Raw genomic sequence first — 27,985 nt, forward strand, 5'->3', positions numbered from 1 at the left:
GTGGCCTAAGGGAGTACAAATGGATGTTAGGACTGTAGTTGGTTCACAGCCTTTCCAAATAACAGGAGACCTGGAAAAAGGTTAAACCTAGTTTTCAGCTGAATTTAAATTTTTTTGTATCTTTTTATACATTTACAAATATACGTAATAAGGAATAGTTAGGAAATCCTTACTGTTCTGCTCCTTGACATAGTACTTCTTGAGGTCGGAGAACTGAGACCATAAATTGAGAATTGATGTCATAGAAAGAGAGAAGGCAAAAATTCCATTTGTTTTCATCATTTTTAGGATGATTTCCAAAGCAGACCCCGGTATCCCGCCCCCACCCCGAGCTCCTGCCCCTGTGCCCCCTGGGACTGTTACCCAGGTGGATGTGAGAAGTCGGGTGGCAGCCTGGTCTGCATGGGCAGCTGACCACGGGGACTGTGAGTATTTCTAGGAATTGATACTTAATGAACATTTACTTAGGATTGTGACATAGTTCTTGCTTTTAAATTTTGATGCTTATTTCTTTGCTGAAGCTTGAGGTTAGTTTAAAAATTTTAAATCTTAGATAAAAGAAAGTTAAGCTTGAACACTTTAAGGTTATTGTGTATGAGAGTTCAGACCAATCATTTTAATAAATATGGGGATAGGATTAGAACCTTTTTTTTAAATGCAGTGAAAGGTGGGAAGTTAACTCGACTAACAATTAAAAGGATGGTAATAGAATATATACCAAACAAGAGACTATGAGGTTTTTTGAATTTAAGATTATACTTCCGATTCTTTCTGTTATTATTATTTTACCACTGTTTTCTTTTGGAGAAATTAGCTGTGGTCACATGGAGAGGATGTCAGCACAGGGGTAGGACAGTGGAAAAGGCTTAAAAGGCATCTTCCATCTGGCTAACCTTGTCAAACTTGCCCTTTTATGTACCGTCATTTGAATTTGACAGTCTTTTTTTTCAAACAAACAATCAAAAGCATAGAAATGAATGTAACAAGTAATCATAAGCATAGAACTCAGTGTAACGAGTAATTATAAACATAGAATTTAGTGTAACTTTTTATGTCAGAAAATTTTCCAAATCTGAAATTGTTATGACTGGAAAATGCCTTAAAATATGCCTGGTCCAATCTCTTCATTTTAAGGGTGAATACACTGTGATCTGGCAAGTTTGAATTTGATAACTAGAGCCTCACTCTTGCCTCCTAGTTCATTGAGACCTGAAATCACTTATCCTCTGCTGAATGACGCATTATTCATAGAGGATATCTAGCAGCATAGTTAAACAGTAGAACTTGATTGCCAAAGTGAGTGGCAGTGGACTGTGCTTTGAACCTGGTAAGCCCCAAGTTGGGCTCTGGATCTACCTGTGTGACCCTAGACAATTTATCTGCTTGTTCTCCAACTTCACTTACGGATAATGTTATGGGGATAATAACTCATGGGTTGCTGTTTTCTGAAAGCAAATTATGTCTATAAACAGTATCTGCTATGGTGTAATAAGCATAATTTGTGGTTGGTCACTTTTTTAGCAAATGGAGATCATTTTATTTTCTGAAGTGCTTTTCACTTTATTTAGATTTCTCATATCCTTAAAGTTATTTTCAGAGGTTTACACACAAGCCCAGCTACCAAACAGATGAAAGAATCTTTGAAGCATCCATTTTTCAAAAATAAAGTAACAGAATTATTACTTATTTTAACTTTATAACAGTTTCTCTTTTTAGGAATTATATAAATTTCTATTAATCCATTTTGTCTGTAAAATTTTATGTGTAAAAAACTAGTTAGGAGTTTATAGTGTTTTCTACTTTTTGTGTATTTATGGTATTTTTGTTGTTGCTGTTGTTTTCGTGGAGGAACAACCTTGTGGAAACATCTGTAAAACCTAATTTACAACAAAGAAAATTTAACTCCAGGGCTTCTTGGGCTCTCATTAGGTTTTGTGTAAATTGCTCAGTGCAACCTCATCTTTATAAGATAAGGTTTTCAGAACTGATTTATTACTAGGCCAAATAGAACAAGATACTTATCATGTGAGGTTCTGTTTGGATCTGGCCAGTTTTTAGTTGAAAAGATCCCCAAAAGGAGTATCTTTCTGGTCCCTCTGAAGGCTCTGGCTGATTCATGCAGAACAACTCCTTTGAATCCTTGAGGTAGCTCTATCCCTGACTTCCAGAAGTAACCTCTGTAGAACAGTGACAGTGGCAGTAGGGTTGCTAGTCATGCCACAGACCCTGAAAAAGTCTGAAAAGTACCACATCTCCCCCTTACCTCAGCCACCTCACCTCACCTCACCTCACCTCACCTCACCTCACCTCACCTCACCTCACCCTCACCTCACCCTCACCTCACCTCACCTCACCTCACCTCACCTCACCTCACCTCACCTCACCTCACCTCACCTCACCTCACCGAGTTCCTAATAGGTATATTTCAAGTTCCACTTGCTGCTTTCTGTAGTATATACTGTAGCAAGATAGTAGCTACCCAGAGGTAAAATAGCAGTTAACTAGCAAGATTTTATACATATAAATTCTAATTATCTTAAACTACTTATAGCTACTAATTAAGTTTTATAAGACTCAGGGATTTCTTTCTTTCCTTCTTTCTGTCTTCTTTTTTTTCTTTTTTTTGATGAGTAGTCCATTTATGGTAAAAGTTAGGCCTAAAATAGACATAGCAATACTGGATTTTCAATATTCTTGGTAGTTCTCTGTATCGAGCATCATGAGTCATAATGATATATCAAGAGTTGTATTTCCATTAGTGATGATACTTTTTCCTGCTTCATCCATATATTTTTTTTCCATTTCATCTACTGTGAAATATTTGTACAAGTATCTGTGTTTAGTGGTAGTTTTAACCTACTCATACCAGGAAGGAGTTCATTATAATGATCTCATGATTAGCACCATGCTTTTGCCAAATGAGCTAACTTAACATCTTGAATGCTCTCAAGACATTTATTATTTAATTTAAAATTTTCTGTAGATATTTATACTTTTAAAGCATATGGCTTAGCCCAGCCGAGTGTGGCTCAGCGGTTGAGCATCGACCTAGGATCCAGGCGATCGGAGTTCGATTCCTGGTCAGGGCACATGCCTGGGTTGTGGGCTCAATCCCCAGTCGGAGGCATGCAGGAGGCAGCAGATCAGTGACTCTCTCATCATTGATGTTTCTCTCTCTCTGTCTCTCTCCCTCTCCTTTCTTCTCTCTGAAATCAATAAAAATATGTTTTGGAAAAAATAAATAAATAAATAAAGCATATGGCTTAAAAGTAATGAGCTCAACATTGTGGGTTTTAAGTTTAATGACAAGAAGAATTTTAAGAAACACTTTACAAAGCTTATTGTCATCACGATGTTGGAATACATAAAAATTAGAAGCTTTGTTGCATTAGAATTAATTGACCACTATTTACGAAGTAGATGCTTAAATGTGATTTTATATTTCTTGAGTAGGAATTGTAGGGTGCTGAGTTAGGGTTGGTTTTATAGGCAGCTGACAGAGGGAAGAGGGAGACTTAAAGGGGAAATTACAGGGTAAATCAACATAAAGGTGGAAAGCAAGTACTTCAGCTCTGCCCAAGTGCGTCTGTTAGTGGTGGCAGGGATGCCTGTCATAGATGATGGGCGGCGTTGTGAGTTTATATCTGGTGGAGGTGTTTCCTTTTGCAAATGGCACCCTTTCCTAGCCAATTTTCTAGACAATGTTTAATTACCTATATTGGTATTACTTAAGCAACAGATTGAAAGACTTATGATTCTCCTTTCTCTAGTTGAGAAACTAAGGCAGTATCATGGGCATGAAGAAACACCTGAGATGATGGCCGCCCGAATTGACAGAGATGTGGTAAGGACAGTATTCACCTTTAGATCACAGGCTTTATTTCAAAACAGGAAAAAAATATTTTCAAGGAAAATGAAGTTGATTAAATAAAGATGTTTTGTGGAAACTATATTTTATTTTTCTACTGGTAGTTATACCCTTTGAATTATTTTTTTCTTAACTATTTTTGCCTTTATGGGGATATTTATAATTAGTGGGCTGTATGCAGATCTTTAATGAGTGATAGAAGAACTGACATTAACTAGCTTACAAAGGAATTTCAACAGAATTATCAGATTTGAGGCATTTTTGTTTTTTCATAGTTTGTAATTCATAATTGAAATATTTTTAATATGTCTTACTGACATTTATTGAAAATATAATGCCTAAAAGATAAAAGTTAAGTGGAGTTTTTAAAGGGTAGATATGTAAACTTTAATTTCTTATACAGGATAAGGCTATGTTTATTTTTATTTCTCCATAATAATTTACTTGCAGAATGACAAAGCCCTGTGTTATAATCATAGAATATGATGTCAGTATAATTACTTTTTATACTATACTCATGTTCAGTGTGGAAACACACACTTAGAGAAATTTGATGTTTGGAATTTAATTTTTACCTCACACTATTGTACTTAAAAGTTCATTTAATCCCAGTTTCTAGTCTTTAATTAGAAGAATGTTAAGTTTAACACATACTAGAGAAAGTCAACTAAGATTTATAGTATATGAGATCATCAAAATTGATCTGATGATAGCTGAAAGCATAGTTCATCATGAATTTTATTTTACCATGTAGGAATTCTTCTTAATACCCATTATTGTAGATTATCTATGCCTTTATTAGGTTATCAGAACATCTTATATACCTTTAATTCCATGAAATAATATTGTTGGTGCTTTATAGAGACATTTATTAGAAAAACAAAAATGCTCAATGCTTTTCTAACAAAATATTTTTTAGAATTATTTTCCCCTAACTATATGTGGGAGAAGTCTATGAGAAAATTAGAGTAATTGAAAGTAATTAATGATATGAATAGATATTGTGAATGCTTTCTTGATGGTATTGAAATAGAGCAAAATTAAGCTAAAGAAAATTGTAAATGTCAGATTTGGCCACAGATATATTTAGTTCAATTCTTAGAATTAGCAATAAACTTGAAATTTACATATAGGAAGCGTTTCTTTTTCTTTCTTCCTTTCTTTATAACTTTCTAATTTTTCTTTACTGACTGTGTATAGTCCAGGCCAAAATAACTTTGTTTTATGTTTAATTCTATAATTTCTAATTTCAGCAAATCTTAAACCATATTTTGGATGACATTGAGTTTTTCATCACAAAACTCCAGAAAGCAGCTGAGGCATTTGCTGAACTTTCTAAAAGGAAGAAAACCAAGAAAGGGAAGAGGAAAGGACCAGGAGGTAAGTCGGATATTCTGTGTCTTCTAAAGACCATCGCAATTTCAGGGGCCCGCCATTGCCGCCCTTGTGAACAGCTGGCAAAACTCCATTGACCCTGAACTAAGGTCCCTTTATCTAGTTGTGGGAAAGCCCCAGAGATTTAGGCAGAGACGAAGATAAGCCCAGGGAAGAGTTCATTTGGGTTCCAGGTTGGCTGCAGTAAAGAAAGACTCTGGGGTATTTTACCTAAGTCGCAGGGACTCTGAGATTCAAGTAGTCGCTATGTGTTTGTAGTGATTTTAAAATTAATGTCTGTTAAGGAAAGTTATAGCTCTATTCTTCTCATATTTGGATTTATTTTATTGTAAATATAGAACCTCATTATTTTATTAAATAAAAAGGATTGACTTTTCTCATTAAAACAGATACAAATGTCAATGGATTTGAATTTTTTTAAACCACAAAACTCCAAACAGTATATTTACTCCACATACAAGTAGTTTCTGAGTACGCTGTAGTTCAGCTATTTAAAATGGCACCAAAATGAATAAAATTATAATTATGGAACAAAATGCTATAGACTGAAATATACAAAAGAATAGCAAATAAATATCCCTTTCATTTCCCATGACTTCCAGATCTTTCTCTAGCTCATGTCTACATCATAAACATATGATCTGTAGACTTGTCTTCCAGATGTGTATATCTGGCTATGCCTTACCTCTATACAGGGAGGGGCAAGAGTAGGTTTGCAGTTGTCAGTGTGGGAAACCTAGAGATTATTCTTGTATTATTATTTATGAATTATTGTATTATTTTCCATACAAATAACTGAACCTGCTTTTGCCCCACTCTTTATATTCTGAAATTAAGTATTATTGCTTCCTGATGTCTCAAACCGCTTAGTGCTCCTGTATTCTTTGAACGGTATACTATTCTCTCAGTCACTGAGAGTCAAAACCACAGTCTTGTAGGATTTCATTCTCTAGTTTGTAGCCAACACTGACTTTATTTTTTCAATGTTTCTCTTAAACAGTTTTTTTCCCCTCTTTATTTTCATAACCAGAATGTGCTTCAAGCTAGCATTAATATTTCACCCTGCTTTCTAAGCACTTTTCAAACCTCCAGTCTTCTTCTGTGAGCATAGTTGTCTTAAAGCTCCGAGGCAGTCACTTCATTCTATTGGCGAAAAGCATGTTAATTCCGTGTTCTGTTGCCTAAGTCCACTCCTCACCCGGGCAGTCAAGGTCATCCACAATCTAGCCCGATCTACTTTTCCATTCTCATGTTTCTTTACTTTAATGTTTATTATTTCATGTACATGCAATTTTCTTTTTCCATGTTTTTGCTTATGCCATTTTTATCCAAGTATGATGTTTTCCTTACCAAATTGCTCTGGAACAAAACTTTTAAATCCCACCTTAAAAGCTGCTTTCCCCATGAAACACCTTTAATTTCTCTATCTTAAAACCAGGTGCAGTGTCTTTCTAATAGCACTTAGTTGGTAAATCTTTGTTACTTACCTCATTCATTTCTTCTATTGGATTCTAAGGCCCTTAAGAGCAGGGCTTGTCACTTAACACATTTTTATAGTCTTCACAGTGATAAGCACAGTGACTGGCATTTAGACGGGCTACAGTATAAATTTATGGAATCAAATGAGGAATTAATCGGTGGTGCCTAAAGGTAGAGCAATCCATTTCAAATGTTGGATCATCTTAATTTGTTATAGTCAGACTATGAGGTGTGGTAAAGTAACTATGTAGCATGATACCTGGTGTGATCATCTAACTTGAAAGACATAAATGTGTTTTTATTCATTTTTTCATTTTATATATATTTTTTGACAATTTGCTCTCATCTCTCCTTCATCCTACTTATTTCTTTAGAGGGTGTTTTAACTTTGCGGGCAAAACCTCCACCTCCTGATGAATTTATTGACTGTTTTCAAAAGTTTAAACATGGATTTAACCTTCTGGTAAGTAAAATTTATTTATATATAATTAAAAGAAACAAATGAAAGAGATCAAAGTCTAACCACGATGTCCCTGATTAAATTTAGATAAAATTGTTCTAGCAAATATTTTGTATGTATGTTTTTATTTGCCTTTAATTAGAGCAACAGATAATAAAACGTATATCTAAGAGACTTGATAAAAAAAGAAATGACTCCTTTTTTTTTTTTTTACGTGAAAGCTTCCTAAGCTGACTCACCCATGCTAATTAATATACTAAAAGTAAGTCTAGTAGTAAAGAACTCTTCATCTGAGTCTATGCTGGACATTTCAACTCTTTGTCTTTTGTTCAGTTACATCATAGGAATATGTTTTTCTGTTTTCTTAATGTTACAGGCCAAATTGAAGTCTCATATTCAGAATCCCAGTGCTGCGGATCTGGTTCATTTTTTATTTACTCCATTAAATATGGTAAGATTTTATTAATTTAAGAAAGTGGTCGTTCTTAGTATGTTTTTGAACCCCAAGTGTCTGTTTAGATTATCTGGGCAGTTTTTCTTTATTACCTGGTCATCTGTGTAAACACTGAGAATGTGAAATTTGAGAGTTTAGAAGAACCTTAGAAATCATATATTTCAAACACCTTACTTTATAGCTGAGGAAACTGATGTCTCTGACAGAGTTAAGGAAATGAGAAGAAATAAAGATTTATTGTATACTAGTGTTTCAGTAGATACTAGTATAATGTAAATGGCTTGAGTAATACAGGAATTTTTCTCTTTCTCGCATACGATAGGCTAGGCTTGAAGAGTCCAGTGCTGGATGGATAGCTTTGCTCCATGACATTCAGAGACCCAGATTCTTTTTTTTTTTAATATATCTTTATTGATTTCAGAGAGAGGAAAGGAGAGGGAGAGAGAGAGATAGAAACATCAATGATGAGAGAGTCATTGATTGGCTCCCTAGCCCACAACCCGGGCATGTGCCCTGACTGGGAATTGAACCCTGATCTCCTGGATCCTAGGTCGACGCTCAATTGCTGAACCACACCCAGCCAGGCAGAGACCCATATTCTTTTCATTGAGTGTCCCTCCATCACCTGAGCTGTCTCTGAGTCAATCATTTGTTCATTTATTTATTCAGCAATATTAAGTGACAGCCTGCTATGTGCTTGGCATTATTAGTAGCTCACCAGGAACAAAACAGACATAAATTCTTACCCTCTCAGAACTTATATTTTAGTATGGAGGGACAAACTGTAACCTAAATAAGTTCATAACTAATACAGTTCTCTAAAAATAAATGCTATGTGAAAAAATACATCAGGGAAGGTGCACAGGGAATGTTTCAGGTGTGTGTGTGTTACAATTTTTGAGTAGGGTTAAAGGAACAAATCTCTGAAAAGGTGTCATTTGAGACCACAAAGTCAGAAATGAGTCATGTGGATTTCTGAAGGAAGAAAGTTCCAGACAGAGAACAGCTAACGTAAATGCTCGTAGGTGATAACACGCAAATCACGTTCTTGGAATAAGTAGGTTTTGTGACTGGAACAGAGTAAGGGAGGAGATCTCAATCAGAAGGCAATAAAGTCAGCAAGTTAACTGCTGGACATACCTTCTTGGTCCTTATAGGTGACTGTGAAACCTTTGACACTTTTGGAGGGTTTTCAGCAAAAAAGAATTGCTCTGACTCTATTATTTAGAAATTTAGGGAAAGATGGGATCGAGGTGGCTATTAAAATAATCTTAGATGGGAGATCGTGGTGTTTGGACCAGGTGACATTGCAGGTGATGAGAAGTCAGATTATGGTTCTAAACCATAGAAGCACCAAAATCTGCTGGTTGATTGGGTATGATGTACAAGAGCCTGAGGATGTCGCCAGGGTTCTTGGCCTAAGACTGGAAGGATGGACTGATTATTAACTGAAGGTAAAGACTGGGTAAGATGGGGTTTGGGGAGAAGATAAGGAATTCAGTTTTAGTCGTGTAAAAATTGAGTTACATCTGGATGGAAAAACTTGAATTGGTAGTTGAATATTTGCATTTGGAGTTCAGTGGAAAAATTGGGCCTAGAGATAGAAATTTGAGGATCACCTACGAATAGAAGGCATTTAAAGCCATGCAATTGGATGATGTCACCAAGGGAGTGGTTGTAAATAAGAAGAACAAAGACCAGTGGAGCTCAAGGTAGTTCCAGGGTTAGGAGAGTGGGAAGGACCAGCAAAGAAGATTGAGGAGAAGTAGTAAGTCAGGAGAAGAAACACAAGGATATCGTGGTATGCTAGAAGCCAAAAGAAGAAAATGTTTCCAAGAGGAAGAATTGAACAATCATGTTAGATATCTAGGGTGGAAGCTCATTTACCTCCATGTCCTTCTAACAGCTGAACAAAGGCAAAGAAAAATAGCTTTGTCTTTGAAGAGCGACCCTGAACCTGGACAGATCATTTCTGCCATTATGGAGTTGGCCTGACCTTCCTCACAGGGCCTCACCTAACGCTAAGGGAATGTAGTTTCCATCTGAGTGGCTGTGTGTTCATCTAAAATGCAGAGGCTTCTCTTTCTAGAAGGAAGAAGAGGAGAATGGACACGCGGGGACAGTTAGCAGCCTTTGGCTTGCACACTGTCTTCGTGGTGTGGTGGTGTGCACATACACACTTCCCCCGGCAAGCTTCCTTCTCATACATGTATATTTTGCATAAGGTATAATTTTGAAGCTAACAAAATGGCATGTTGGGAAGAATTCCCTTTGTAAAGGAGCTGTAATGTTTTCCAATGAAAGGTTATACCGCTTGTGTCATAGGCCAGGATCCAAGGGACACATTTTCATTTTCTAGATTTTTAATATCCAGGTATATACACTTTCCTATACATTCAGTGAAGTGGGCACAGTAATTTACTTTTTAAATTTCTTATATTTGCAAATATTTCTTATGTTTACAAATAGTATAGTTATCTATTTTTTCCAAGCTGACATTTTGTATAACCACCTTGTCCTGCAGGAGAGCTAGCAGAATGAGCTAGAATAATGTTTAAGGGTGCACAAAGGAAACTGCTGGAGTTTGGGAAAAGCATGATAACAGAAAGCAAATGAAACAGTTGTTGGCCTTACACGCAGACAGATCCAAAAGAGACTGGGCTACAAATCACCCTTTTCTATAATTCCACAAATTTGATATAGTTCACCCCCCTCTTTGTGAGAGGACTAGTGAAAGGGAAGTGGAAAGAAGGCAGAACCTCTTTCTTTTAAAAACTTCCAGGAGGACAGAGTTTCCTATTTTGGGGGCTAAGGCAGGAGTGTATGGAGTGATTGAGACTCACCCTGTCCAAAGAGCAAGCGGTTACTTTATAGATTGACAGTAGCAATAATGATAACTGTTAGTGTTGCTCTGTGTACTATTTCTGTGATTTTCTTTTAAGGAGTAATAACTATATGAAGCAGATAAATTTCACTATTTTTGATTTAGAGCATATGAAGACTGTGGTCATTGGGTTCTTTAATCTTTATAAAAAATGGAGCGAATTCAGCATTTCTCAGAGCTTTTACTTATCAGAAAGAATGGGGGGAAAGAGAACCCAAGTAATAAAAAGGAACAAATCTCATTCTTCTTTCACCGAGGGTAACTAGACAAGACCTGAAGTAGCATATGAAATGGATATTGCTTTACAAACATAGGAAAGTAAGTAACAATATCAGCATGAAGCCAGAACCAGGCAATAAGATCAGAAGATGAAAGTCCAAGACTACATCACTAACCTACGAATGCTTCTGTATGTTGCTGCCCTAGGGAGGGCATCAGGATTCTGCTTATCTATTTATAGTTGACTAATTCTTGCTGTATATGCTTTTTTAAAAATTAGATAAAGGCTATTCATATGCAAAGAAACTGATACTAGCTCATTAACAACCTTTATATTCTGTATCCTTTAACACATTCGATACTGTCTTAGTCTGAGTATCAGGAAGTATCATTCATAAAGCGGCTTTTGCCGCCTCCTCATTCATTTCACACTTTCACAGATCGTAAGTAGATATATAGTCATTGCACAGAGTAGAAATATAAAATAATGGGACTGGTTTCCATAACATACAAAATTCAGTCTTTCTGAGTAGGCTATGTATCTGAAAACATTGATTTATTTTATTTTTCCTCAAAAATGACTCCTTATTGATGGTCCTCCCTAGTCATAATACTTCTGTTGCTCCATTTAATGTCTTGCCTATAGAGCCCCAGATACTTTACTTGGAGATGGGGAGGAACATTTATTCAGGGCTGACTACTAGCCAGACAAAGTTCAGTGGCTTTAACCTTGAGAGTCCCTCCCTCTCCCCTCGGCATCTGTTCGCAGGCTTAGCCACAGCACACATGCCTGCTCACGTTCTTAAGGGAAATTTGGCCCATAGCCTTGTATTTACCTCCTTTCCTCTTATTCTCTCTTCCCTCTGTGAAAACAAAGATTTTAATATCCCTCTACTCCTTTACATTACTCTTTACTTTTTCCTTATAGTCATCCCTCCAATTGACTGGAAATGCTTACAGGGCTCGGAAGTAAATAATGACTGTGCCAGGCCTTCAGGGTAGATTTAGTTCTCAAATAGGAGCCTACCTCCCTTACCCTTCATTTTTTCTTTCACTTGTTCTCATTCATTCCCCTATCACTGTGTCTTCTGTAATTCAAAGTCAGGTAAGTCTTGGCCCAAGTCCTCAAGGGAGGAGAAGCTGGAAAATAAGCCATAAGTTACAATGAAATTTGTTACTAATATGCGTAAATGATTTTGGGGACACCGAGGTGTGTCAGCGTTGCACCGTGGTGTTAAGAAGGGCTTCCCAGAAGAGGTGGTACCTGAGTAGAGTTCTTGATGATGGAGGGGCCCTGCTGGGAAGCTGGGAGGCAGCATGTGCAAATACACAGAGGTTTACAACAGCACAGCAGGCTCAGGACACCTGGGTGACTGGAGAGACATTGACTCTCAGTCTGGTACCATTCAGAAAAATATTCCTTTCTTCTTGTGCCATATCTCTGGGAAGGTGAGATTTTTATAAAAGGGCTCTGGTTTCTGCTCTAGGAGATAACTGTCATTTTTTTAGCCAGAAAATAGCCCCTGAGGAGTAAATCTGGAGCAGTTTTTGGAGATCCACTTATCACTTTGTTTATCAGGGAGTTACACCTGTTTATTTGTTTCTGCTAGTCATTAAATTATCCATTTCAAATCAGGACAATTTCCTGGAATTAAATTCTGGGGAAAAATACACAGATTCAGAGTACCTGTTCTCTTTCTTTCACCTTTCTCTTTAGAGCCTTTTATTTTTGTATCTCTCTGTAGGTCCAACCACAGACTGTTAACTTGAATGTGTGTCTCTCTATAGTCTTCATTTCTGTAACCATATTTTTCAAGTTTGGCATAATAGATTCCCAGTAGAGATACATCTATTTAAAAACAAAAACAACAAGCAGATTGGTTAAGCCATCTGACTTAGAATTCTCTGGGTAGACATTAGTATTTTCCAAGTAAAGTGCAGTCATATGCAGCCAATAGAGCCTGTGGAAGCTGTTAAACAATTAACCTTTTATTTTAGATTATTAGGCATTTTGGGCTGGACAAATGATTTGGCAAGCTGTTCTTTATTCAGTAGTGCATTGCACAACATCCAAAGTTAATCTGAGTATATAAAACCAGTGCATGTTTTTGGCATGGCTTTTGCAAATATACAAATATTCAACATCTTCTTGCTAAAAAAATAATTTATTGTCGTTTTAGGTGGTGCAGGCAACAGGAGGTCCTGAACTGGCCAGCTCAGTACTTAGCCCCCTCTTGACTAAGGACACAATTGATTTCTTAAATTATACTGTCAATAACGATGAAAGGCAGCTATGGATGTCATTGGGAGAGACATGGATGAAAGCCAGGTAACCAATGAATTTAGCATTTAATACCTGTAACACTTTAAGTATTGTTCTTTGCTTATTGCATGGATTTACAGGACAATTTATGTAACCTTCTGTGTATGAAGGACTAGGTGTTACAGATGAAAAAGCCTAAACCCGTAAAAGGCTAAAAGTCTAGTGGAGAAGATAGAAGTGTATGGAGTATAAGGCATGATAAATGCCAAGGTGACTCATAAACAAACTGCTATTGGCTGACAAGGTGGACCAGTCAGGAAGACGACTTAGAGAGGAGGGTAGTTAGCTTTCAAAGAAGAGCTGGCATTTGAAACCAGCAGATGAAAATATTAAGTGTGTATATGTATATGTATATGTATATGTACACACATATGTGTGTTTCTATATATACATACACATATATGTATGTATGTATACATGTGTATACATATAGTGTTTACTAATTACTCCTTCATTCACTTTACACAGGTACTTTATTATTCCTGTTTTACAGTTGAGGAAATTGAGGCATCGAGAGGTTAACTAATTTGCCCAAAGCCACACAACTCACAAGTGGCAGAGCTTGGGTTTGAACCTAGGCAATCTGGCCCTGTAGTCAGTGTTCATAACTGTTTTGCTAAGCTGCCTGTCAGAAGGAGGAGTAGGATTTCCACAAATACATAGCAGGGAAGGGGCCTTCCCAGTAGAGAGAGAAGCTTGAGGGAAGTCATAAAGTAAGTCAGAAGATTGGAGTATGAATATGGGTTTAACTGGAATTAAACTTTGGGTAGTGGGGATTGTGGAGAATGGAGAGGCGTGTTAAGTGAGGCATACAGAAAGGAGCAGGGCCGGGCTGTGAAGGCTCTCTGTGCCGTGTGTGGAGTTAGGGCAAGGCTCTGTGGGATATGGAGAGCCGATAACTTGGTGAAGCAAAGTGTGACATAAACACCATATGTGTTTTAGAAAGATCATTCCGGTAGTTGAGTCTAGTAAGGGCAAGGACAGAAGTAACTAGAGGCAAAGACGCCCCTTGGGATGATAATGCTATAGTAGAGGTTCATTTTTTAAATTAAATTCATTGGGGTGATATTGATTAATAAAGTTTTATAGGGTTCAAGTGTACAATTCTATAATACATCACCTGTATATTGCATTGTGTGTTTACCACCCAAAGTCAGATCTGGGACTAGAATTGTGGTAGTGGGAATGGAAAGAAGGAGGGGGTAATTTTAAGAATTATATCTTGTCAGTAAAGTGATCGTGGAAAATGGATCATTAACAATTGCAGTGTTCAAGTTTGCTGAGCAAAGCAAGTTATAAAAGTGTTTCTCTTTCCATTATATGTGAATAGATAATTTTTGCTTTCCCCACTTTTCCAAATCTTTTTATTTCTCTCAGTACTTCAGGTGAGAATCATTCACTCTGGCTACCTTTGAAAGGGCTAGCCTGAAAGTGAGGCCAGTTCACCTTTTTCCTCTCCTTTTCTTCTATTGAAACACATAAACCATTCCCACTACATTTTGGACTTCGGCAACTGCTTGTGTTAGAACATGGTTTACCATCCAGAAAACTCTTTAAAAACACTGCAGTTGTTTTTATATTGAAAATATTAAGTTTGTTCATATTACTTATATATTAATATAACACACTGTATCATACCACTTATATATCATACCATGTAGAAACTGATTAAATAGATTTCTTAAATCTACTAGGTTTACATAGATTGTGATTTTATGATAAGCCTAGGTAAGATATTTCAACTTTTAAGAGTATTATCAAATAAATATACTGACTTAAAAACTCATGAAGATACATAACAAATAATGTGAATACAATGGCTAATTTCATCATAAAATATAATCTGAAGAATGAAATCATGTGTGAAAGATAAAACAACATATTTTAGCAGAAATGAAGGTATAATTTCTGTCCTGGTTATTTTTATGGTTCATGAGTGATTAGGAGCCTGTAGGAATAACTGTTACTCAGAGTCATTAAATAATGAATGGATAATGATGATGATTACAGATTAGTCCTAACTTGATTTTGCTGATTAAAATGTAGGTGATACATTTAATTTACAAAATCAGCATTGTTTTATTTTAGGGAACTTCATAACTTAAAAAATCATAAACCTTAAGAACATTCTCTGCTGTTTCTCTTTTGAAAAATATATCTAATATCAGGAGGTTCATAATGATGGGAGGGGAAGGGAAAGATGATAATCTGAAACTACTTTAGATACTAGAGAAGTTTATGTTCTAAATACTTAGCATATTTCTAGCTTTACATTCCCTTCCCAAATTTTCAAAAACCTATATCCATGTTTAAAAGTCAAATGAGTGGGGAATTGAGGCAGGATGGTGAAAACAGTAATGAGACAGAATTCAATCTTCCTTTCATTTTATATGTGTTAAGTACGAGTAAAAACATATTTCCTCTCCCTTTTTTGGTGGAGGGAGAGCAGAGAAGGCATGCATTGTTTTTGTCATTTTATGTATTTGTTTTTGTGTTTTATGGCTAGCCTTACTAAAGGTAATCTTGAGCATGAATACACTTCTTAATTTTATTTTTTGTACATCTTAATGTCCTACAGAACAGAGTGGCCAAAAGAACAGTTTATCCCACCATATGTCCCGCGGTTCCGCAGTGGTTGGGAGCCTCCGATGCTGAACTTCATGGGAGTTCCCATGGAACAGGACTTCTATCAGCTGGCTGGCACTGTGGCAAATGTGGCAGATCATCAACACAGGCATGAATCAAAAAGATACTCCACAGAGGTAAAGCATTCTTTAACATACCTTCCGCAGAAAATGCCATGATCTGTGCATTTTCTTGTCATTCTGATTGTGAGTTCTCATTTTATTTGAAGATTGTTCTAGAAGCACTGATTAAATGTCCTGCTGCCCTTAATTACCTCTCTCTCTCTCTCTCTCTCTCTCACCTCTTTGTCACTGTTGTGACAATTGCTGTTTCCCTGTGAAGCCCAACATGAGCCCCTATCATTTCTTCCAGCCTGCCAGGGGCCCTCAATCCATCCTGCCAGGATCCTGTCTTCCTGAAATGTGTAGTTTCTCTCCTTGTTAGGAAATTGCCCTGTTCCACTTGGTTTATTTTTTCAATTTTCCTCTTCCATCGTCAGACCCTCAAGACATTTCCCAGAACCCAGGTTTTCTAAGCCTGTCCCAAGCAGCTCTTTCCTGAAAGCCCCAATCCTTCCTTCCTTCCTTCCTTCCTTCCTTCCTTCCTTCCTTCCTTCCTTCCTTCCTTCCTTCCTTCCTTCCTTCCTTCCTTCCTTCCTTCCTTCCTTTCTCTTTCCTTCCTTCCTCCCTCCCTCCCTCCCTCCCTCCCTCCCTTCCTTCCTTCCTCCCTCCCTCCCTCCCTCCCTCCCCTCCCTCCCTCCCTCCCTCCCTCCCTTCCCTCCCTCCCTCTCCTTCCTTTTCTTTTTCTTCTTTCTTTTTTTTGGCCTAGTTTTGAACCTCTGGAGTCCTGTCAGCCTGGCTAGAAGGAAGTCCCAGCTTCAAATGATCATTTATAACATTATTACACCTTCAAGAGGTGAAAAAATTTATTCTGTCTTTTATGTATTTAGTAGGCTTCAGAGTAAACCTGTTTGGGGAGCAAATTAAGGTATTGCAACTGGATATGTTATCTCTTTGCATCCCTTAAAAAGGATTTTCCTATGACTCTTCTTGTTGTATCAGAAAAGAAAATTAAACATTGGTTAGTGCTGAACCAAGAACCGAATGGGATACTGAGGAATTAGATGAATGAAGTGCAGTTTGAAGAAGAAACAGTAAATGACAACAAGATCCTCCTTGAAGTCCTGTTCATTTTCTTTATTTATTTTCTTAGATTAATTTTCTTGGACTACTGTGGGTGTTTATAATGTGGCAAATATGATATCAGTGAATGAATTAACCAGAATAAATCCTTACTTTTAAAGAGGAAAATTTTGTAAGTTAATTTGTTAAAGTTGTGTCATTGGGCAATAACCATAATATTTTAGAAGATTGGTTGAACTCTGAAAGTTTAAAAATAAAGCAAACATACTGCTTTGAAAATAATTTTTTTCTAATGTAACTGCCCCCCCCCCCGGCCGTATATGGATTCCATCATAACTGCCCTTCCCTCTAATTGAGTGATTAAGAAGATGACCTCATAGCTCTGGACATTGGTTGGCAGGCGTATGTTCCTATCTATAATTTCATAGTTCAGACCTCATCACTACAAATTTTTTTCTCATAGAGGGCAGCGTTTTTAGAGGAAAAAATATAATCAGACATGAAATTATGATACACTTGCTGTTGCTATAGTTACGGCTATTTTCAAATTATAGAAATTTCTAGCTTACAGTCTTCATATCTTTTTTTTTAATCTTTACTGATTTCAGAGAGGGGAAGAGATAGGGAAAGAGAGATAGAAACATCAATGATGAGAGAGTCATTGATCAGCTGCCTCCAGCATGCCCCCAACTGGGGATGGAGCCCGCAACCTGGGCATGTGCCCTGACTGGGAATCGAACCACGGTCTCCTGGATCCTAGGTCAATGCTCAACTGCTGAGCCATGCCTGCCCAGGCCAGTCTTCATATCTTAAATAAGAAAATATATCTACTTTATAATTATGCCTCAGAAATTCACTTTTGTGAGTTCTTTTTCAATTTGTGTAAAGAGAGGGTAATGTGTTTGGGACTTCCAGTGTAAAGGGTGTCTACTCTCACTAAGTAAGTAATTTTAAAAGAAGAATTATTGAGAATCTTTCCTTATAATGAGTTATTATTTTCCTGTTGTAAATTATTTTTCATTTTATGGGCTTAAGTACTTATTCAGAGGTTAAAAGAAATAAACTTAAAGGCATCTGCTAACAGTTCTAGGAAATTGTATACCCTAAGATTTTGTTGGAAAAGAAGCCAAGTACTGGTGATTTAAAATACATAAAAAATGCAATCTTCCCAGAAGAGAGATTTTATTATACTTTATTTCTACTATTATAAATACATTCAGGACAAGCCTTGGATGATTCAGGTTTTGTTTAGAATCAAAAGGCATAGGTGGAGTACAAACACAGGGGCACACTCACCTTTACTTTCTCTGAACCAGCAGCAGTTCTACTCAAGGTTGTTGTGGTCATCAGAGCCCCTTGGCATCATTTCCTCCCCCCTTCTAACATTCCCAGTCCCTCTCAGGACCCAGTGATCTCATACTGGCTGACTTCACTGTTATGTTCCGAGCTGGGCAAAAGGTGTGGGCGATTCTAACAGTTTCTTGAACTCCTCCCTTTATAACAGCCTTTAATAAAAAATTGCCTAATCCTCTAGTTCCACTATTCTCTCCCAGCGAGATGATAAACTGGATTAATTAAGCCATTTGTTTTTATTTTATTTTTTAGCTTTTTGAGGTATAATTGACAAAAAGATTGTAACATATTTTCAGTATCTTTACATAAAGTGTCACTACAATGTATTGTAGTGATTTGATATATAGTGAAAGGCGTCTCCCATCTAGTTAATTGACACATTAACGCATCCATTACCTCACATATTTATTTATCTTTGTTGTTGTTGAGAACATTTAAGTTCTACTCTTTTAGCAAATTTTAATTATACAACGCAGTGTTTTAAATTATAGTCACCCTGTTTTACATTAGATCCTTATACCTATTAGTTCATAGCAGAAAGTTTATACCCTTTCACCAACCTCTCCCTATTTCCCCAGCCACTGGCAGCCACTTTTCCACTGTTTCCATGGGTTTGACTTTTTTTTAAAGATTCCACATGTAAGCGATATGCAAGATTTGTCTTTTGCTGTCTGGCTTATTTCTCTTAGTATAATGCCCTCAAGGTCCATTCACCCATGTTGTCACAAATGGTAGTATTTCCTTATTTCTCATGGCTGAGTAATATTTCATTGTTATATATATATATATATATGTATGTATATGTATATGTATATGTATATATATGTACACACACACATGTATATGTATACACACACGTACACAAGCACACACACACACATATATCCACACACATACCACATCTTCCATATCTACTCATCTGTGGGTTGATGGACATCTAGGCTGTTTCCATGTGTCAGCTATTATGACTAATGCTGAAATGAACATCAGGGTGCAGATACCTCTTCAAGATCCTGATTTTATTTTCTTCAGTACTATATCCAGTAGTGGGACTGCTAAATCATATAGTAGTTTTATTTTTAATTTTTGAGAAACCTCCATATTATTTTCCATAATGACTATACCAATTTACATTCCCACCAATAGCACAAGAGTTTCCTTGTCTCTACATCTTCCTCAACACTTTATCATTTGCCTTTTTGATAATAATCATCCTAAGAAGTGTAAAGTGGTACCTCATTGTGGTTTTGATTTGCATTTCCCTGATGATTAGTGATGCTAAGTGCCTTTTCATGTACCTGTTGACTATTTGTATGACTTATTTGGAAAATGTGTATTCAGTTCTTCCACCCATTTTTTAATTGGATTATTTGTGGTTTTTTGCTATTGAGTTGTATGAGTTCTTTATATATTTTGGATATTAACTCCTATCAGATATATGATTTTAAAGTATTTTCTCCCATTTCATAGTTCGCATTTTCACTCTGTTGATGGTTTGCTAAGGCAATTAAATGGTGAGAATTGTTTATTTTTGTGTGTTAAGTGCAGTATCCTGGTATAGGCCATAGGAGTAATATAATGGGGGTATTTCAACATCAGCACTAGTCCATGGAGACACCTCATCTTCTTTGTCTGTGAATAAACTCAGCCCTACTCCTGCCAACCTTGTCATTAGAAATAACTATAGTAAACGTAAACGTGTCCAATAATTTTCTAAAACATTCTGAATTTCAAATATTTTGCCCCAGTGAATACATAAACAATTGAAATAGCCAAGGAATGCCAGTGCTTCAGGGTCTATCATGCATCCGGCCCCCTATACTTCATTTTATGTAAGGTCACGGTACAATATCTTTAGATGAATTGTTTTCTTTGTTTTCCCCCATACCTTTAGAACCATGCTGCTCAGTGAGACCACAGACCTCAGCTCCCCTCTTGGTTAGCCCAGTAAGCCCATGTCCGAGTTGTGTTAACTGTGAAAGGAAGTGACTCCAGCATTGTCTCCTTGCAGACTTTGTTAAAATCAATGCGTTTCCACTTTTTTTGTGTTGTCCTTAACGGTAAATTTGATAACAGTGCTGCCATTAAAAAAAAAAAAAATAGTGTCAGTGTACATTGAAAAATAGAAGAAAAAATGAGAGGGTGGTATAATTTTAATGCACAGAGTTCAGATGATTTTCATGTGACATTTACTTTTACAGAGTGGTAAAGGACTGTTTCATAAACAGAAAGCAAGGGTTAAGGGTTTTGTTGTTTTTAAACCCCTTCTATTTTATGCAAGCTGTTAAAGTCTGCCTAATACTAAAATCACCTTTTACTGAAATTCCCAAGGAAAGAATTTATAGGCATACCTCATTTTATTGTGCCTCGCTTTATTGCTCTTCACAGATGTTACGTTTCTTACAAATGGAAGGCCAGACCCTTCACCAGCAAAAATATCACTACTTGCTTCGTTGTGATGCTGGCTTTATTGTTGTGGTCTGGAACCAAACCTGCAGTATATCCGAGTTATGCCTGTATTGTTTTTCTACCCGGATATTTCCAGATTTAAGATTCAGCCTTTGCTCTAATTACTTTTCTTATTATAAGTAGGTCTTGGACAAAATGTATCTACCCCATTTAATAATTTATTAACTTAATGGTCATTCACTTGAAAATGAAACTGATCACAGCATAGCAGGGTGTTGTTACTGATTGACGTCAGTGCTCACTCACTTCATTAATGTTGGTGGTTCTTCAATCTCTCCTCCTGTCTTTCAGCAGCCCAGTGTGTCAGAGTATCCACCTCCACCTGAGGGGTATGCATTCAACAACATTTACACAAGAGGGCCCCACGCGGACCAAGGGGAAGCTGCTGCTGCTTTTAAGCCAACTCCTAATCGCCATGTAGATAGGTAATGTTCCATGGGCATTATTTGGAGAGTTGTGGATAACTGTCTGATTTAGTGCAAATAGAGTGCCAGTGTCTGCATTGTTTTCTGCTTTGAACTTTCCATCTGTCAATCACTTGGTAAAGTTTCAGCTGTTCCTTTATAGAGCTGGCTTTGATGAATAGAGCCTCTAGTCTATAATTCTAACTTAGTGCAGTTGCCTTGGGATGACTTTCCCTTCTTAAAAAGATGCTTCTGACAAAATCTGTGAGTCAAGAAGAAAGAGTAGTTTTGAAATTCTCCGCTAGTTTGTACCAGATGGTCTCTGAGGATTTTTCCAGCTCTGTATCTTTTAAAGGAAATAATTTTCATCTTTCCTCTCCTCCAACAAAAACAAACCAACCTTCCTTTAGACAGAAATATTTAAACTAAAGATAAACTAAATATTTAAATGAAGTCAATGCCTTATTTGCCATTTTTTGCCCTTTCATCTTACTATATTTTATTCTCACTTTCCAGTTTTACATTTCATTAATTTTCCCATATTTTCTCTCTTAAAAAATTTAACGTAGACAGAAATGGGAAATTGAAATGGGGGAGAAATAGAGGAATTGGAATAAGTTCACTTTTTCAATCTTGTTTTCCATCCAGTGCAAGTGAGGTTGACCTAGAGGCCAACCTGTATACATAAGACAAAGGAAAGGTGAAATATGGTAACAAGGTTACGGGAAAATGATCGTTCAGATGAAGTGGGGAGAGAACTTTTTCTAGTACTTTCCTGCCTCAAAGCCTCTCCCACCACAAGTGCTGCATGCCCTTTGTTTGTTTGTTTGTTTGTTTCTTTATTTTTCAGTATGCGCTTTTATTAATAGAATCTAAAGAATATGGAATTCTGTCAGGAATGATGACAGAGTTAGTACTTAACTAAAATGTCGTGGAAATTATACAGGTATTATTCTAATTGAGTACAAAGAAAAGTCAGCAATGAATAATACATTTTGAAAATGCCAACATGTGAAATACTTTCTAATTTTAGGTTCAATTTTAGTAGATATACATGAAAATCAGTTTTGAAGTTTAAAAATTATTTCATTGAAATTCTTCTTGACTAACATCACTCGTCTTCATATTTTATTCTTTCTTTTTTTCTATCTTAGTTGTCAGTAATTGAAAAGTTATTTCAGATTAGTGATTCTTACCTTTTTTGTTTCATAACTCCAGTGAATTGGGATGGTTTTTCACAGCTAGGTAACTAGAAAACAACTTCAGAACATTTTTCATGTGTGTGGAGTTGTATTACCTATTAATACTAGAAAACTTTTATTATGTTCCATTTTAAGACCACATCTAGCACATTGTAGCCACTCAATGTGTTTGTAGACTTATTTGATTGATTTATTAAATGACTGAATGAATATGTGATAGTATATCTAACATTTCAGTCACTACCCCTCTGTCCTCACCCACAAATCTATAAGGCCTGCAGCATTACTGATGGAAAGACTACCATTTATTTGGGCAGCTTCCATAAAGTCTTAAACATTTACCTTGATCTTGATAGAATATCAGGGGAATTTACCTTTGACTTATTCATTTAGTTATATCTCTGTACCCCATCTATTTCCAAAATGTATTCAGGCAGCTCACTTAAATTATATGCACTTAAGGTAATATTACAATTAAATAACAAAATAAAATAAATTAAGAAGTTAAGAGAGAGGATGACAATTAAAATTTCCGAAGTATAGGTTCACATTGTGATTGAATTTCTAATGTGTCTTTGAGGTTCCAGGCTGTTCCTCAAAAATATTTATCTCATGGAACTTTATATAGGATACGAGAGATGATGTAAGGGACATTATTTTTAAAGATTATTATATATTTGTACCTCATTTAGAGAATACTATGGTGAATTTCATAAGGTTTATTTTAGTAACCTTTGATGAATAAGTAATTTAAATGGAATTTATTGATGGAAATACCATGAAAAGATAGTCAAGTGTATACGTCTTAGAGTTACCAACATTTAGCCAGAGAAAGAATTTTTAAAAAATACGTTGAGTGGTGGGTAGATTGTATAACTCAGTTGTCTTTATGGAGCCCATCTCTGAGCTGAACTGTTATAAAAGGAGCTGGATGGTTGACAGGCACCTGGATCATTGATTATCTGTGTTGCTAAGAAAATTTGTTATCATTATTGCAAAAACTGAAAGTTCTCCTCTGATATGAAATACAAAGAGGTTTGGAATTTGTTTTTATAGTAATAATTATTAATCTTAAACTCTGTTATATGCCAGGACAGGAATGCAGTAAATACCGCATGAAGTATATTCACTCTCCAGTGAAATTACTGTGTCACTAGAGAAATCACCTGTTGAATTTAGAGCCCCTCACCTTTGAGGGATTATGGTTTACTGCCATTCAAAAGCAGGTAGTGTTTTAGAGAAGTCTCAGGTCATTGCTTTTTCCATGTCTATTCTACATTAAGTGTCTATCTATTACTCCAAATCAGAAACAGACCATATCATTTTTATACATTCTAGATCTTTTAAGAAACTTGGGTACATCTGAAAAATTACAAGGTGTGATTTTCAGGTTGATAGCTGCAATCAGTGTGATGTCCAGGTTTAATCTATAGAAAGCAAGAAACTGAAGATCTGTAAATTCTAAAGTTCTTTATAGGTGCGTGCTGGGCAGTCACTTCTGAGGCATGCAAGATAGCAAAGTCTTCAAAGATATGCAGCCTTTTTCTCTGTTTTTTAAAATATATCTTTATTGATTTCAGAGAGAGGAAAGGAGAGGGAGAGAGAGAGATAGAAACATCAATGATGAGAGAGTCATTGATCGAGCCCGCAACCTGGGCATGTGCCCTGACCGGGAATCGAACCCCGATCGCCTGGATCCTAGGCCGACGCTCAACCGCTGAGCCACGCCCGGCCGGGCAGCCTTTTTCTCTTTAACCCACCGATTCAGGTGCATGGTGGCAGAGAGTTATCCTTCCCTTTGTTACGAAACTTAACTCTTCATTATTAGTAGTGATTATTTTCCAGACCGTTGGAGAGAAGAACATGAGGGAGGAAAGATAAAAACCGAAATTACTGTTTTTGTAAGTTTTGGAGTGATTGAATCTCTTTTATTCCCCCCTCCCCCCGCAATGAAATCTTAATAGGATATGATCATATAAACTAAAGATAGGGCTGGGAAATCCATGGAACACAGTTTAGAATTTTTATTGTTAATAATGTATAATAATTATTTGGCCATAGGTTCACATTTTCTCACTTTTTAAAACTATACCAAGAATGGCCATTAGGTAGTGTATCTTACAGTGCATCTTCCTCTTTGTCCCTGACCCTCTTGTCCTGGAGCTACTATCCAAGAAGAGCCATTGGCCTGTGGGGACAGGATATGTTGTGTCCACAGCTGTCTTGCAGGCCTGCTGTGACTCATTATTGCCGAGGACGGTGGGGGCAGCAGCAGAGGGGCCACGTGCATAGGAGAAGGATGGTGAACCATGTTTAGGCCCTTTCTCTTTTCATCTTGCGGACATGTGTCAGGAAATGTGGGAATGGAATGGAGGAGATTAGGGAGTAAAACTAATTTAAACCTGTTAAAGTTATTTTATTATTAAAATGAAGAAATAATATTAGTTCATTGTTGATATATATCAGGTTTTACTGTATTATATATAAAAGTATTTTAATTATGTTGTTAAACCTATTAATGGTAAGCTAATGATAAAAGAAGTATTTGGTTTTTTAAGAAAGTTTTTTATTTTTTACATACAGAACTCTTGGACATGCTCTTCCTATTAAAATAAGTTTATAATGAACTAATTAATTAGGAAGTGTTATTGGTTTGTACTTAGTCCATCTCTTCCCTTGAAATTTAGATAACTGGATTAAACTTTCCTAAAACTTGACAGTTTGCCCTGGCCAGCGTGGGTCAGTTGGTTGGGCATCATCCTGTGCACCCAAAGGTTGCCGGTTCGATTCCCGGGCAGGGCACATGCCCAAGCTGTGGGCTGATCAAGGTCTCACTTTCACATCAATGTTTCTCTCTCTCTCCCTCCCCCTCTCTCACTAAAAAGCAAAAAGTAAAGGAAAATAAAAATTGATAGTCATAATTTTTAAATATATATTTGGTTAATAAATTGAACATACTGCTTAAATTAATGAAATCAATATATAATTTAAGTTACCACTATGGAAATTATCTTCAGTTTCCTTTAATTTTATGCAAAATGCTAACATTGATCTTTAGCCTAATTCTTTCATGGTAGAGAAGCTAACTAACAAAGCAGTACCCAGAATGTATATTTAATGGTTAAAGAATCCATAGACTTGCTTTCTAGATTTGGCTTAGTACCAGCTAGCTTTGTGAGTTTCCATTACTTGCTTTTGCCCTAGCCATAGTTTGTTCATTTTAGTAGTAAGAAGTCCAAAGTTTGTTTTAATTTTTTATTCTATAGAATATAATAAAACTAAACTACTGTCAGAACAATTGATCAGAATGTTTCCTGGCGGGACTTGCCTTGCCTTAGTGTTTTACTTCTGTTCAGCCTTTAGGAAGAGCCAGCAGAATAAACTTGTTTCATTCTTTTTATAGAAATTATGATCAACATACAACACAACCCAAGAAATATGCCAAATCCAAGTATGACTTTGTGGCAAGGAACCACAGTGAACTGTCAGTTCTAAAGGATGATATTTTAGAGGTAGTAGAATTTTACCTTTATATACTCTAATAAAGGGGGTTTATTATCTTCCTCTTTTGGTATGTAACTAAACCTTTCTCAAAGAAATGTTGAGGTCCAGAACTTATTTTTCTGTATTCTTTTACTTGACCAAGGGTGGAGCTTCTTACAGATACCTGAATCTATGTAGGAGGGAAAGGTACTTGACCTGTTTGCTGTTGGTCCATTTGTTTGTTTTGGGGGGACGGGGGTTGGGTTTCTTGGCTGGCCTTGCCCTCTTTCTCCTCCTGGGCGCTATTCATTTTGGATCAAGGCTGGTTATCAGTTCACATGTAGATGTACCATAGTATTTTAATAAGAGAGAACATTGTCCTTCCTGTCCTAGTACCTGGCACAAGTATGACCAGCACCGACTGAACTAATGGTTATGAGAGTAATCTTTCATGACTCCCAAGTCTCTTCTTAGTTTACAACTGAGTATTCACCTTTTTAAATTGTAATGTGGGATAATCATAGCAGTTTTTGTATAAACCAAACAAAAAACCAAACAAGGTTTTCATACTTTTCCTTTCTAGTCCAAGGATGGAGACAACGTGTAGACCTTTCCAACCGTGTCATCTTAGTTATGTAGAAGTACTGCAGATAGGATGCAAATACACATTTTTGAGAGGTAATATAGGCCTCGGATAGATTCCTGATAGTGGTCCCATACCTGTTCTATATTATAACTGTAATAGTGTAATTCCTAGGAATCATTCATCCCACAACATGGTTATGCTAAGTCAACTTATTAGAAGTTAAAAAAGTTTCTTGATGTTGGGGTAAAAATTGAACTTCCTTTGTAGATTGGTATTGGTACAGAAATGACATCTTTATTTTCTTGCCTAATGACAGATCCTTGATGATAGGAAGCAGTGGTGGAAAGTTCGAAATGCAAGTGGAGAATCTGGATTTGTGCCAAATAACATTTTGGATATTGTGAGACCTACAGAATCTGGATTAGGGCGTGCTGATCCTCCATACACACATACCATACAGGTAATTATCATTTTTGAGCAAAATTTAACTATAACAAATTTTAAAATTCATCAGTCTTAAACCGGATTTAAATACTTTTTGTGTGTTAATCACTTTGAGACTTAATTGGTTGTAAAATATGTACAATTTTATTTTAGGCTATTTTGGGGGCAGTGGTGAGAGACATAAAGAGAATTATACATATGTTTTATGGTTTAAATCTTGCTCAAAACTTTCACCAGTAAATGACTATTTCTCTGAATGCTATTTTTTTTTCATTCTACAATGTTTCTGATGTTTGAAGAAGCAGTATTTCCACCTCTTCACTCTTACCCATAACCCTTCTGTTCAGTGGCTTGTTCTTGTTAGATGATGCTACTGAGACAGTGGCTGGACAATCCAGCAGTTCATCTTCACCAGCCTTTGCCCTCATTCTCTTAAATGTTCTGCCACTGACCAACCTTCAACTTGCACTTGTCTCAACCTCCACCTGAATATTTATTCACTTTTCCTCCTTGATGTTAAGATTAAAATGTCCTTATGATATAGGTTGCATGGGTCAGGCTTTCTCTTCTTGATCATTGAAAAATTCTCGAGTCCTATGTCACATTTGCAGAATACAAGTGTTCCTGGTTATCCATTCACCCTAACATCTGAATTCACTTGCTACTCAAGTATCTGGGTGTTTGGCCTGACAGGATCTCTAGAGTCAGATCTGTCAAACAGGCAGAATGGATAGACTGTTCCATGTGTAGCCTCTGAGCCTATGGTGGCTTCTCTCTCATGTCCCCAGGAAGAATTCTTTTAATTTTCAGAATCTTGAGCAAAAGATCATATCTCTCCACATGATAATGTCATAAATTTGAGTAGAAGCTACATAGACTATGCTATGAAATAGTTAATTTTCATGCCTAGGCTTAGTGAGATACAAAAAGGCCAAACCTAGAATTATGCTCATGTGCTGCCATGACCTTCATTTAAGAACTTCTAGCTCGCCTGGCCAGGCGTGGCTCAGTGGTTGAGCGTCGACCTAGGATCCAGGCGATCGGGGTTCGATTCCCGGTCAGGGCACATGCCTGGGTTGCGGGGTCAATCAATGACTCTCTCATCATTGATGTTTCTATCTCTCTCTCTCCCTCTCCTTTCCTCTCTCTGAAATCAATAAAGATATATTTAAAAAAAAAAAAAAAAAAAAGAACT

The 27,985-nt window shown here is 36.6% G+C and overlaps 1 protein-coding gene across 6 annotated transcripts in view; it reads left to right on the forward strand.

Annotated features, from left to right (window-relative positions):
• EPS8 (EGFR pathway substrate 8, signaling adaptor) overlaps window positions 1–27,985 on the forward strand; it is a 148,919-nt gene that overhangs the window by 102,048 nt on the left and 18,886 nt on the right. For 3 of the 6 annotated variants that reach the window (XM_081130070.1, XM_081130071.1, XM_081130072.1), the window contains exons 9-18: window positions 289–425; window positions 3,771–3,844; window positions 5,122–5,248; window positions 7,117–7,205; window positions 7,579–7,653; window positions 12,940–13,088; window positions 15,661–15,844; window positions 20,963–21,096; window positions 25,681–25,789; window positions 26,663–26,806. In XM_081130070.1, the coding sequence (XP_080986196.1) occupies window positions 289–425; window positions 3,771–3,844; window positions 5,122–5,248; window positions 7,117–7,205; window positions 7,579–7,653; window positions 12,940–13,088; window positions 15,661–15,844; window positions 20,963–21,096; window positions 25,681–25,789; window positions 26,663–26,806 (1,222 nt within the window). The remainder of the gene's footprint in view (window positions 1–288; window positions 426–3,770; window positions 3,845–5,121; window positions 5,249–7,116; window positions 7,206–7,578; window positions 7,654–12,939; window positions 13,089–15,660; window positions 15,845–20,962; window positions 21,097–25,680; window positions 25,790–26,662; window positions 26,807–27,985) is intronic. The other 3 variants (XM_081130073.1, XM_081130074.1, XM_081130075.1) reach the window with 1 other exon arrangement.

This window comes from Miniopterus schreibersii (assembly GCF_964146895.1).
Source record: "Miniopterus schreibersii genome assembly, chromosome: 2".
Classification (NCBI taxonomy): domain Eukaryota; kingdom Metazoa; phylum Chordata; class Mammalia; order Chiroptera; family Miniopteridae; genus Miniopterus; species Miniopterus schreibersii.